Source organism: Narcine bancroftii, chromosome 13, assembly GCF_036971445.1.
Source record: "Narcine bancroftii isolate sNarBan1 chromosome 13, sNarBan1.hap1, whole genome shotgun sequence".
Lineage (NCBI taxonomy): Eukaryota > Metazoa > Chordata > Chondrichthyes > Torpediniformes > Narcinidae > Narcine > Narcine bancroftii.
In genome coordinates, this window is record NC_091481.1 from 15,827,508 (window position 1) to 15,840,464 (window position 12,957).

Below are 12,957 nucleotides of genomic sequence, written 5' to 3' on the forward strand. Positions count from 1 at the left end.
ACTCTAAGATTACAACAGGATCTAGATCATCTGAAGAAGTGGACCAAGGAATTGCCAATGGGATTGAATTTGGACAAGTGCAACCAGTTGCCTTTTGGTAAACCAAGGTTGGACTTGCAAAGTAAGTGGTAGGTTTCTAGAGAGTGTTGCTGAACAGATAGATCAGAACCACCATGCGCACACTTTCCCTCATTAGTCAGGGCATTAACCATCTAACCATTTACAGAGCGGAAACAGGCCATGTCGGCCTTTTGAGTCTGCACCGGTTTGAAGCCAAGTGGATTGTCAGTAAGAACTGGAACAACTGTCGGTCAGCAACTTCTTGATTGGTGGTAATGTGGAACGGCCATCTGAGATTGAATATAGGAGTTGGGATATCATGTTACATTTGGACAGATTTATGCATTGGAGGAGAGATATACACCAAATGTCATGTGAGATTAGCCCAGAATGCCAAATTAGCCAGCGTGAACGAGTTGGGCTGAAGATTTTTCTATGACTCTTTAACTGTACAAATTGTTGGTGATACCCCTTTTGGAATATTATATGCAGTTCTGGACTCCCAACCATAGGAAAGATGCAGAAAAGATTCATGAAGATGCTGCTGAACCTCAAAGGCTTGAGTTATTGGGAAACACTGGATAGGCTGGGACTTTTTTTTCCCTGGAGTGCAGGAGGCTGGAGGGGTAACCTTATCGAGGTATATAAAATCATGTTGGACATAGATAAGGTGAATGGTCACAGTCTTTTCCACAGGGTAGGAAAATTTAAAACTAGAAGGCATAGATGAAAGGTGAGAGGGGAAAGATTTAAGAGGGACTTCCATGTTACACTGAGGGTGCTGAGTACATGGACAAAGCATTAGTCTTGGGTACAATTGCAATGTGTAAAAGACATTTTGATAGGTACTTTATATGGAGAAGAAAGGCTTGGAGGGATAATGCTCAGACTACTGGGTCAGATTGGATGATTTGGGCTGAATAGTTTGTTTCTGTGACTTTTGCACTGGCTATCTCTGTAAAGAACCAGGTATATAGTGCCAACAGTGAAGTGTTAATTAATTTCTGGAAAGGAAGTGCAATAGGGGTCAAGTGGAGTTCTCATTGTTTGCCTTCTGGATCATTTAAACAGATGGCTAACTCAAACTTTGAAATATAATACATTGACAGCAGCACATTTCTCTACTTCACAAAGATTTGCAAGTAACAAATTAGCATTAAATTGAGATAATATAATAAGAGCAGCATGAAGCTAGGATTTTGCACTTTGCATAGACTGTATATTTCAGGGACCGTGAACTCCATTGTTAATAATTGTTTTGACTTATTTACCTTGGACTCTAGAGCTGAGGGGAGCATGGACGTGAACGTTGAAGAAGTTCCTTATTCCAGGAGTCATTATCCCAAGGAAGCCATGAAGAAAAGAGTGGGAAATGTGAGCCGTGACTCAAGAGGGAGTACATCATCCCAATCCTCCCGGAAAAGCTTTAGATTGGATTATCGTCTGGAAGAGGATGTTACAAAATCCAAGAAAGGCAACGATGGTCGATTTATCAACCCATGGCCAACATGGAATGCCCCTGCTTTCAGCAATGTGTTGAAGTTTGTTGTGATGGAAAAGGACCACACAAACATCCCAAGTTCAAAAGTGGTGAGTGATTGTTTAAAACAATGAATTCTTGTAAACCTTCAATCCTTAGATGTACAAATCCTTTGAAATTTAAAGTTGTATTATATTCTCTTGGAGAACATATTTATAGCAATAGGTACAGCATTATAAATGAGTCATGGAGTCACACCACACAGAAACAGGCCCTTTGGTCTCCATGTCCATGCTGACAACAGATTAACCAAGCAGACGCTCAAAAATTTCTACAGGTGCATGGTGGAGTTGCATCACTGTCTGGTACGGAGGTGCCAAAGCTCAAGACTAGCAAAAAAACTCTAGAGGGTTGCTAACTCGGCCTGCAACATTACAGGCACCAGTCATCACTCCATCGAGGACATCTACAAGAGGTGGTGCCTTAAGAAAGTGACCTCATCCTCAAGGACCCCCACCACCTAGGCCATGTCCTCTTCACTCTGCTACCATCGGGAAAAAGGTGCAGGAGCCTGAAGACGCAAGAACAGCTTCTTCCCCTCTGCCATCAGGTTTCTGAATGATCAATGAACCAGAGACCCAACCTTACTTTGTCTTTTTTTCTTGTTCTTCCACTATTTTTATTTATTTAGTAAGGTGGTTTCTAGAAATATTTGAACTAAGATGCTGCTGGAAAGCAACGAATTTCGTGACACGTTCATTATTCTGATTCATAGCTAATTCACTTTCTGGTTTAATTGGTATATAATAATCCATATGACTGGAAATATTAAAAGCAGTCATCTTACATGGTAGTCTGGTGATTGTCCCAGTGCTCTGGAATGGTATTTTTGGTACGTCTGCCCCGTATAATTCCTAGTCTGGGTGAAAGATAGGACTGAACTCATGATCGATGGTTATTACATATTAGGGTGCTTTTTTGCTAGGACACACACAAGGTAAAGACTGAACAACAGGCTTTAATCCACAAAAACCTCCACAGAGCCAGGCTGGCTGTGGCTGCAATAACTCAGTGTGAGGCCTCGGGAGACCAGTGCAGGCTTATATCCTGGAGGGTGATTGACACCCGACTGGGTGGGGCTTGATTCATTCAGGTCGACTGATTGGCAGCCGGCCAGGTGTTGTCCTGCCCCTTACCCTCCTGCACATACAGAGGTTGCCCCCTGCAGTAGGCTGGTGGTGTACCAACACATTCACCCCCTTCTTTAAATTGTCCTGGGGGGGAGGGGGGCAGTAACAAGGAATCACATCAACTATGTACACACAATATTTACAGGTTGAGATGATTCGGCGGCCGCCGGGGTCTCTGTGACCATCATAGGACTGGCTCCTGGTCACTGGTCAGAGGGGAAGTGGGGGGGGTGGTGGGGGGGCTGGCGGCAGGGGTGTGTGTGGCTGGTGTGGTGTTGCGCGGAGGGGTAGCCAGGGGGGCCGGGATTGACGTATGCGGGTCGTTTTGGATGGGTGGGGGGGTGGGTTCGTCTCCTAAGGCTGAAGTGGGCCCTTGGTGGTCAAGGAGGCCTTGCGAGCTCCATAGCTGCATGGGGACGTGGTTGTATGCCCGCTCAGCGTCATCCTGGATTGGAGGGTGGCGTGGTGTGCTTGGTGCTCCTGCTGGTGCCAAGTCCCTGGTTGAGACGGTGTCCTCCCTGCCACTGCTAAACCTAATGTAAGCGTAGTTATGGTTTGCATGAAGGAGGAAAACCTGTTCCACCAGGGCTTCGGCCTTGTGTGTCCTTACATGCTTACGCAGAAGCACCGGTCCCGGGGATGTGAGCCATGCTGGGAGTGACATTCCAGTCGCCGTCCTCCTGGGGAATGAGAACAGGCGTTCGTGAGGGGTCTCGTTGATAGTCGTGCACAGCAGTGACCAAATGGGATGGAGCGTCTCGGGCAGGGCATCCTACCAGAATACAACGGCCCACCCTTTTGACCTGAGAGCCAGGAGGACTGCCTTCCAGACCACCCCATTCTCGCGCTCCACTTGCCCATTGCCTCTTGGGTTATAGCTTGTCGTGCGACTGGTCGCAATACCCCTCGCCATCAGGTACTGGCGCAGCATGTCGCTCATGAAACTAGACCCTCCGGTCGCTGTGGATGAAGGCGGGGTAGCCAAACTTGGTGAAGATCTGCCCCAGGGCCCTGATGACGGTGGCCGCGGGAGGTGTCTGGACAAGGGATGGCGAAAGGGAAGCGTGAGTACTCGTCCACTACCGTGAGGAAGTAGACGTTTCGGTTCCAGTTCTGCAGTTGCTAAAGAAAACGGTTTTTGTTGGGCATAGAAGCAATGAGTTCTAATTTTAATAAAGCAAAAGTAGTGGGAGAAGGAAGCATATTTAAGTCAACAGTAGTGAATGTAGAAAGTAAAGTTCAAAGAAGCATTGCTGAATAGATAATGCTGAGAAAAAGATCCAGGCATACTGTGGGAAGAGACTATTGATAGAATTACTCTTCTACCTCTTGCTCTCAGTTGGGATTTATTCAACTTAAGGTGAATAAATTTAAACTGGCACCCATTCATCCTGAAATAGAAGACAAATACAATCGGTGTAATGGCTCCCATTACCAACCAAGTCACGTGTCTCATCAGTGCTTCAAAATAGAAGGGTTCTTGAGCGGAGCCTTCAACACACTATCTGATATATTTAAAGTTAATTTGCAACCCTATCCGTTGACCGCATAATTTGGAATTTCTGACAACTCCCCAAATTCACTACAGAGCGAAGCAAAAGGTATTTGCATCCATATTAGCCTAATCTTGTTACACTGGAAGTCTGACAGGGGGTCCTTTTATTACACAATAGATTTAGGACATCAGTTTCTTTATTGGAGAAAATCAAATATACATTAAGAAGGTCCACTGGAAAATTTTTCCATAAATAGCAACCCTTCGTGTGCTATTTCACTGAATTACGAGTGCTTACGAAGTGAATGTCCAACTGTAGATGGTTGTACAAGTGGTAATATTATCGAAGATACTGCCAGCAAAGGTGCCAAGATGATCAGGGAGTTGTTGGTCTGGGTGTGTATCTGAGGCTGTATGGTTTTTATGTTTTTTTTTAAAAAGGGGTGGGCACATTGTACATTGGTAAAACGTGAACAAAGTTGTTTTTGATGTTCAATTGATATATTCTGGGAAAAAATTAATACTAGGCATGGGAGGAGATAAATTAGAAAGTTAGATGTTTGAATGAGAGTAGAGTTATCAAATACAACCTTTGGTGTAGATTTCATGCTTCTGCCTCACTGCTCCAGAGACCTTGTTTTGATCCCAACTTCTGGTGCTGTCTGTATGGAGTTTGCACGATCTCCCTTTCAGTTTCCCAGGACATCTCAAAAATGTGTTGGATGGCTTGTGTGTGACCATGGTAACGTACCCATGTGCAGGGGGGAGCAGGAGAATCATGGGGAAGGGGAGTTACCAGGATGCAAAAGGAAAACCTGAAATGATTGATGTCGGGGTCTGGTTGATAGATCTGCAGGGTGGGCCACAGGATCTGTTCCCGTGTCTTATGCTGTACACCTTCCTTGTTGAGCGACTGACTTTCTCTTTAAACCCATGTGAAATTTACCATGTGCAAGTCATAATTTTAGATTGATGATTTTCAAAAAAGTGAACAGGCCTCCGAGATCAGTATAGTGACTCATGTTGATTTGCATGTCTGTGTCTAATTGCAGTTTATTTTGGGCTTAAAATATATAACCAGGTGAAAGGAATGAATGCTTCCTCAGGACAATTGAATGCACTTCACATCACCACATCATGAAAATACGATTCTTTAATTTCAATCTTCAGGCCAGAGAATCAATGGTGAAGTAATGTTTGCAGCTGCCCTTGAGAGACTATATCCCACCACTAGACAACAAGGAGAGCATTCCCCTTGTTCTCACCTATCACCCCACTAGCCTCTGCATCCTTCATGTCATCCTCTTCCATCTGCTACATGGTCCCACCACCAGACCCATTTTCCCCTTTCCTCCCCTCTCCACCTTCCGCAGGGACCACTCCCTCCATGACTCCTTTGTCACTCCTTCCCACCAGTTTCCCTCTTGGCACCTACCCCAGTGACCGCTAGAAAGGCTACACTTGCGCCTCACCTCCTCCATCACCACCATTTGGGGCCCCAAACAGTCCTTTCAAATGAAGCAGCTCTTCACTTGTGAATCTGCAAGGGTCATCTACTTCATCCGGTGCTCCTATTGTTTGCTCTACGTCGGAGAGACTGGACACAGAAGGGAGATTGCTCAGTTCAGCATCTTCACTCTGCCTGCGGCCATAGTGGAAATTTTCTAGTGGCAACCCATTTCAATTCCCCATCCCATTGCCATGCTGACATGTCTGCCCATGGTTTCAGGCACTGCCAGGCTGAGACTACCCGCAAATTGGAGGAACAACACCACATATACCGTCTGGAAACCCTCCAACCAAACGTCATTAACATTGTCGTCTTCAGTTTCCATTAGCCCCTCCAACCCCCCTGCCATCCCTCCCCTTCCTCATCCCTATTTCTCCTTTCCTTTCCTTTCCTTCTCATTTCCTCTCTCTCTCTCCTTTACATTCATGGAACCATCCCCTCTCCCCCGATCAATTCTCACTTTTCCTCTTATCTGTGACCAATTCCTATTTTATAATCCCACGTTAATTTTTCCAGCGATATCTTTGGCACCTTATTGTTCCATAGGAATTGCCTAATACAATAATTTAATAATTTAAATAAAATTTTCAGCAAAGCCTTTGCTCATGAGTTTTACCAGAGGGCTTGTTGCTGTAAATAATATCTCTGCATAAAGTAGAACCCAGAGAAAATCAAAGGAAATTGTCGGTGACAAACATAGTTAAGTGGCTAGTGATGAGCATATCTCGGAAGATCTTTCCTGGAACCAACACACCAATGGCATCATGAAGAAAGCCTCTACTTCCTCAGGAGTTTGTGGAGGAGCTAGTGGAGTTGTTCAAGTGAACCGGTACGGACTTGAAGGGCCGACATGGCCTGTTTCCGTGCTGTCAACGGTTATATGGTCATATGGTTATAATCATAAATTCTTGGCTGTTGGCCTGTCCTCCTCCTCTCACTTCCCTCTGTTCGTTTCTCCCTCAACCTTTTTATCCAGGTGCCTGCCTGCTTTTTGCTCATGAAGAAAGGCTCAGGCCCGAAACATCGGTAATATATCTTTACCTTCTATGGATGCTGTGACACCTGCTGAGTTCTTCCAGCATTTCTGTCTTTTTGATAGACTAGATAGTCTTATTTGTTAAAATGGTAATTAAGAAACCTGGGTAAAAGGCCTAATTTTTAATTTAAAATGTTACCCGTAGAAGATGAGGTAATTCCAACAAATAGTGATTAGCTGTTGCAATGTGAAGGTTTAAAAATTGTTGTAAATTAAAAGAATGGAAGATTAAAAAAGAGGAATTCCATTGGTTTGAGATTCTATTGGGTTATGTCAGTATTCTAGATTTGCATTCTCTCCTTGGGTCGTTTAATCTATATTTAGGTGCAGTTCACGAGTACTAGTTACATTCTTTTACCTCTCCCAATGAACCATTATTAATGTATAAGCATTTTTCCAGATTTGACAAGTTATTTAATCGGGACAAATCAAATTTCCAAAAGAAAATACAACCTCAGGAAAACCTAATGGAATGAGAGCAGCAGCAATCATCAAGGATTGACACACCTAGGACATGCTCTGTTCTTGCTTCTGCCATCAGGAAAGAGGTAGAGGTGCACGAAACTCGTACCACCAGGTTCAGGGACAGTTGCTACCCCTCCACCAACAGACTCCTAACCAATCAGAAACTCATTTAAGTTTGCGTCTTATTCATTACAGAATATGTATATATTTTTTGTATTTCACCATCAGTTTATTAACAGTCTATTACGGGGACACCAATACCCCTGAGCATAAAACCCTCCAAAAGGTAGTGGACACAGCCTAGATCACCAGATGAAAAACCCTCTCCACTATCAAGAACATTTACAGGGAACCCCTGCTGTCGGAGAGCAGCAGCAATCATCAAGAATCCTCACCATGCAGCACATGGTCTGTTCTTACTGCTGCCATCAGGAAAGAGGTTTAGGTGGCACAAGACTCACACCACCAGGTTCAGGAACAGCTGCAACCCCTCCACCATCAGACTCCTTAACAACAAACTCAATCAGGGACTTATTCAAGGACTCTTGTGCACTTTATTGCACAGTATACACTGTGTACAGTTTTTTTTTTGCACTACCAATAAGTGGTAATTCTGCCTCCCCCACAGGAAAAAGAATCTCGGGTTTGTATGTGATGTCATGTATGTACTCTTGACAATAAATTTGAAATCTGTACACTTCTTTTTTTGTTTACATTTCTCTCTTTTGTATATGCATCTTCTTTTTGCAGTTTACAGTTACCAATAAGTTGAAATTCTGCCTGGCCGTAGAAAAAAAAAAGAATCTCAGGGTTGTATATGATGTCATGTAACAATAAACTTGAACTTTGAACACACTGCTTTTCCCTAAAAGACTTAGTTAGCTCATTTAAACATGACAACTGTTTTGTCAAGAAAAAAACAGGTGTTTATTTTAATTCTATTTCCTTTGCTTCTAGGAGCTTGATGAAGGATTGCCAATAAAAGAGCCATACTTTGTCAAAAACCCAGAAATGGTAGGTGATGTCGGCAATGGAATCCGAGTGACATGGTTAGGACATGCGTCGCTGATGGTGGAAATGGAAGGGCTCACTCTTCTGACAGATCCCATCTTTAGCCAACGAGCTTCACCGATGCAGTTCTTTGGACCGAAGCGGTTCCGAAACCCACCCTGTACGATGGCTCAGTTGCCCAAAATAGATGCCGTGGTTATTAGTCACAACCATTATGATCACTTGGATTATAATACTGTGGTCAGTCTTAATGAACGATTCGAGGGTGACTTGAGGTGGTTTGTACCATTGGGTCTCTTAGGATGGATGCAGAAGTGTGGCTGTGAGAATGTAATTGAGTTAGATTGGTGGGAAGAAAACTGTGTCCCTGGGCATGATGAGGTTACATTTGTGTTTACACCTGTGCAGCACTGGAGCAAACGAACTGCAACTGACGATAATAAGGTGCTGTGGGGCAGTTGGTGTGTCCTCGGACCCTGGAACAGATTTTTCTTTGCTGGAGATACAGGTTACTGCGTGGCCTTTGAACAAATAGGGAAACGATATGGACCATTTGATCTTGCTGCCATTCCTATTGGAGCCTATGAGCCAAGGTAAGTAGATGATAAACCTTTCTGAATTTTATTGATCAATGTGATTTCTGGCCTTGACTGGGTGGAAAATATTGTTTTTCTCTTTTTGTAGCAATTATTTCCAATTTGATGTAGCTCTCTAAATTGCTGTACAAAACTGCTATAAATCTATAGCAATGTCAAAATATGGAATGCTCTTTTCTTTCACATAGCAGCATTCTTTTCCTTTCAGCAGGAGTGATCAAATAAGATCAATGGATCACTTCGAGGAGGCATTCACTGGGGAGATGAAACCTAGTTGAGTTTTACAAAGCCACAGATGTGAAAGATACCACCTCACTGTCATATTCAACACATCTATTGGTGCTGTCCAGAATATAAAAGGTGCTACTTTTGGTGTAGGTGACCATGGGAGGTACCTCACATGACATGATTTAGTTGGTATGACCAGAATCAAAGTAAGATATCCAGACCCGAGGGTGATATGGTTAGCGTGGCAGTCAGCACAACACTGTTACAGTGCAAGTGACCTGCATTCAAATCCAGCACTGTCTGTCAGGAGTTTGTACGTTCTCACTATGTCTGCGTTGGTTTCCTCCAGTTCCCCCCCCCCTCCATCCCCCCACCACCTTCCAAAACGCACCATGGTTGTAGATTAATTGAGTGTATTGCGGCACAGAGTAATGGGCCAAAAGGGCATATTACCTATGTCTAAATTTAATAAAAGACCCTAATTTGATTTTCAGAACTCACTTTACTGATCATGTGGAGAGGTGAATGTGGCCTTTTCCGTGGTTGACAACTAGGGCAACTCTACATGTATTTACACTGAATGGGTACAGGACTAGGTGCATTCTAACAATTCAGACCCCACTATTTGAGGTGAGCATTGGAGCAAGGTAGCAGAAGGTCTGCAGTAATAGATATGCTACCGGAGTCAAATGTCTGAGTAATAAGGGAGAGAACTTGCTTGATTCTCACTTGATGCCTTGAGCATTCGCCTTGGCTCTGGATTCCACTGTGGTTTGTGAGTCAAAATTTTCAGATTCAAATCCTACTCTAGAGACTTGAGGCCTGCTTAATATTTTTCCCTGTACCAAAGGAGCTACTGTATATTTCTTCTGCTTTTGGAGACTTCCTGATGCCGTGAAACATTTCAAATGATGGGAGGCGGAGGTGATTGTGAACAGGGGATTAAGTTGTTGGGTCAGAACTGTCTCGCTCATTATCAACTTATGTAGAGACCCCCAGTTGGCAATCATCAGCCTCTTTCTGCCATCATCGAATATTTGTGCTATTATTTTGAAGACTGAGGGGAAATGAACCCGACATCACTAACTTGATTTCCTAATCATTATAACCTTGCTGATTGTGAGAGCTTGCTTTGTGCAAATTGGCTGCTGCCTTCTATTCTCTTCAACAGCAACCATAAATTGTAAAGAACTTTAGAATGCATGAGGGTAGTAAATTGGATGCTATACAAATGCAAGCATTTTATTTATTTTGCTTAATTATTTTCAACAAAATATTGAATCATTGAAGAATCAAATCCTATTATGGCCACTCACTGGGCAAAAAGCCACTGCAAAGGAAATACATAATTTTGACTTTAATTTTTAAAATCACATTGAATAGTTGCACCATGCAGTGGTAGAATAGATAAAATCAGTCACTGGACATGACTCATCAAGTTACCAGGCATATCTATGGGCAACTCCCTTCATCATAAGGGAGACATATCAGATCTTGTCCCATAGGCTGCATTCCACATTCCTGAGATTGGATAAGCCTGATTTTTGGAATGTTAGATTCACTCTCTGGGGAAAGGGTGTGCTGCAGGGGGCCCAAACTGAGTGAGATGGGGAAAGGAACAGACTCAACAAAACTCTGCCTTCCACTTTGTCTTTAATTACAGGCTAATTCTTTTTCACTTTTCAAAAAATGTCAGTTTTGACATCACCAGGGGATTAAAGGGAGAGGCTCAACAGGTTGGATTTGGAATAGAAATCATTTCAATTCCTTTAGTGCTGCAGTGTTCATCTGCTTTTCAAAATTAAAGGAAATGAAATAAGCCTTTTGGCCACTGTTCTCAGCTGATGTTAATGACTCACGCCAGGTTCCCAAAGATATATTTGCCAAGCAACTTTCATGTTCTCCCAACATTTCTCCCGAGTTCTTACTGAATTTATTTTCTTCAGGGCAACAAATTTCAGATTGCTTACAAATAGAAATGTTTTCCAGCTTTCTCACTCCCAGCGTAAAATTTGCTCACTGATTCAATCCTTCCTTATAGTCATGATCTGACATTATCTCAGCAATTGTTTTATTGCAACATCTTCATTATTCCTTTGTGATTTTATCTCTCCATTTATGAGGCTAAGTACTAATTTTTACACCTCTTTCTCTTTCAAAATTCTCCAATGTTTATACATTGGGAACCTTGAAGAAGGGCACTATTAAAATGCAATGAAAGCAGAAAATGCTGGAGATGTTCAGCAGGTCAGGCAGTATCAATAAGGAGAGAAACCAAGTTAATTTTCACATCAATGACCTTCAACTGAACAGGAAAATTGAACAAAATAAGTAAGTTTTAAGTTGAAGAATGGCATGATGAGCCAGCAACTGGAGTTTGAATCCAGTGCTGTCTGTAAGGACTGTACATTCTCCCCGCGACTGTGTTGGTTTCTTCCTGGTGCTCTGGTTTCCTCCCACCATTCAAAATGTTCTGGGGTTTGGAGGTCAAATGGGCAGCACAGGGTCGTGGGCTGAAAGGGCATGTTACTATGCTGTATAGATTTTTTTTAATTTAAAAAAAAATGAAATGTTTGTGAAAGGGTGGAAACCATGGTTGTTTGTGCAACACGGTAATTTTTGATGCCATTTAACGGATAGAAATTAACGTTTGGGAGAAAAGAGAGGACAAAAACTCACTGCAGTAGTGAGGTGTAGAATGTAGGTTTTGCTGGAACTTGGAAATGATCAAACACTGGAAATACTCAGAAAGCACTTGTAGGGAGTGAAAAAATATTTTACTTGCGATGCTGCTATCTATCTACTCCTAATTGTCGACATAGAAAATATCTTTCACCCATTTCCCTCAAAACTAATTTTGATTCAAATTCACTGTCCAGTGAAAACAATTTTTAAGTATCTAACTCTACAGATGTTGAGTATGCTCATTCTTTTCACTGCTCTAAATTGAAATCAACTTTTTCAGATTTTAGGTTTATTGTCAGAGTACAAACATGACATCATATGCAACCCTGAGATTCTTTTTCTTGCGGGTCAGGCAGAATTACCACTTATTGGCAGTGCAAAAAAACCCAGACTCAATGTATACAGGTAAACAAATAAATAAATGTAAACAAACTGAGAAATACAGAGGGGAAAATAATCAGTAAAGTGCAAAAATAAGAGTCCTTAAATAAACTTCTCTTTGAATGAGAAGTGAGGAAGGTCACATTTAGCTGTGCTGAATTCCACCAAGGCCCAACAATCAAAACTTAGACATTTCGTCTTGTGCTTCTTTATGGGATCCTGCACAATTGACCTTCATAATGTCAATTCTGCCATTACAATATTCCCCTTATTTTCCAGATTATCCTTGTGAGTCGTCACCCTTGCTCATTTTCTTAATATATCAATTCTTTTAACAGAAGTCTATAAAACTGTGCATGTTTTGCACATCAACACTTTCTTGCTTTAGTATTCAAATCAGGATTTCATAGCATCTTTTGCTTGTGATTCCTTCATCACTGTTGAAACTGTACCAGATATATTTTCTATTGTAAGCAATCTGTGGCAGTAAATTGAATTGCCCATAGGATTTAATAAATAAAGAAAAGCTATTAAAATCCATCTTGCTGATAAGTTACCCATCATAATATGATCTTTGTTGCAGCCACTTCAACTGTGAAGGCAGCTAGCTCTAAATTTATCCTAAAAGTGAGTTATATCTGGAGAGAACATTTGTGTTCTAAAAACGCCAGTGCAATTCACTGGTACCAGTTGTGGTAATGATGTTTGCAAATTGAAATGATGAATACGAAAAATAGGCTGGAAAAACTTTTAAACGTAGTTTTATTATCATGGTGGATAAGACTCAGAAGTGAGACAGTATTAGCCATTACTGATAGAG

General features: G+C 42.2%; 1 protein-coding gene across 4 annotated transcripts in view; it reads left to right on the forward strand.

The window, feature by feature from the left end:
- napepld (N-acyl phosphatidylethanolamine phospholipase D) overlaps window positions 1–12,957 on the forward strand; it is a 38,214-nt gene that overhangs the window by 3,326 nt on the left and 21,931 nt on the right. For all 4 annotated transcript variants that reach the window (XM_069908638.1, XM_069908640.1, XM_069908639.1 and 1 more), the window contains exons 2-3: window positions 1,344–1,650; window positions 8,194–8,840. In XM_069908638.1, coding sequence (XP_069764739.1) covers window positions 1,344–1,650; window positions 8,194–8,840 — 954 coding nt within the window. The remainder of the gene's footprint in view (window positions 1–1,343; window positions 1,651–8,193; window positions 8,841–12,957) is intronic.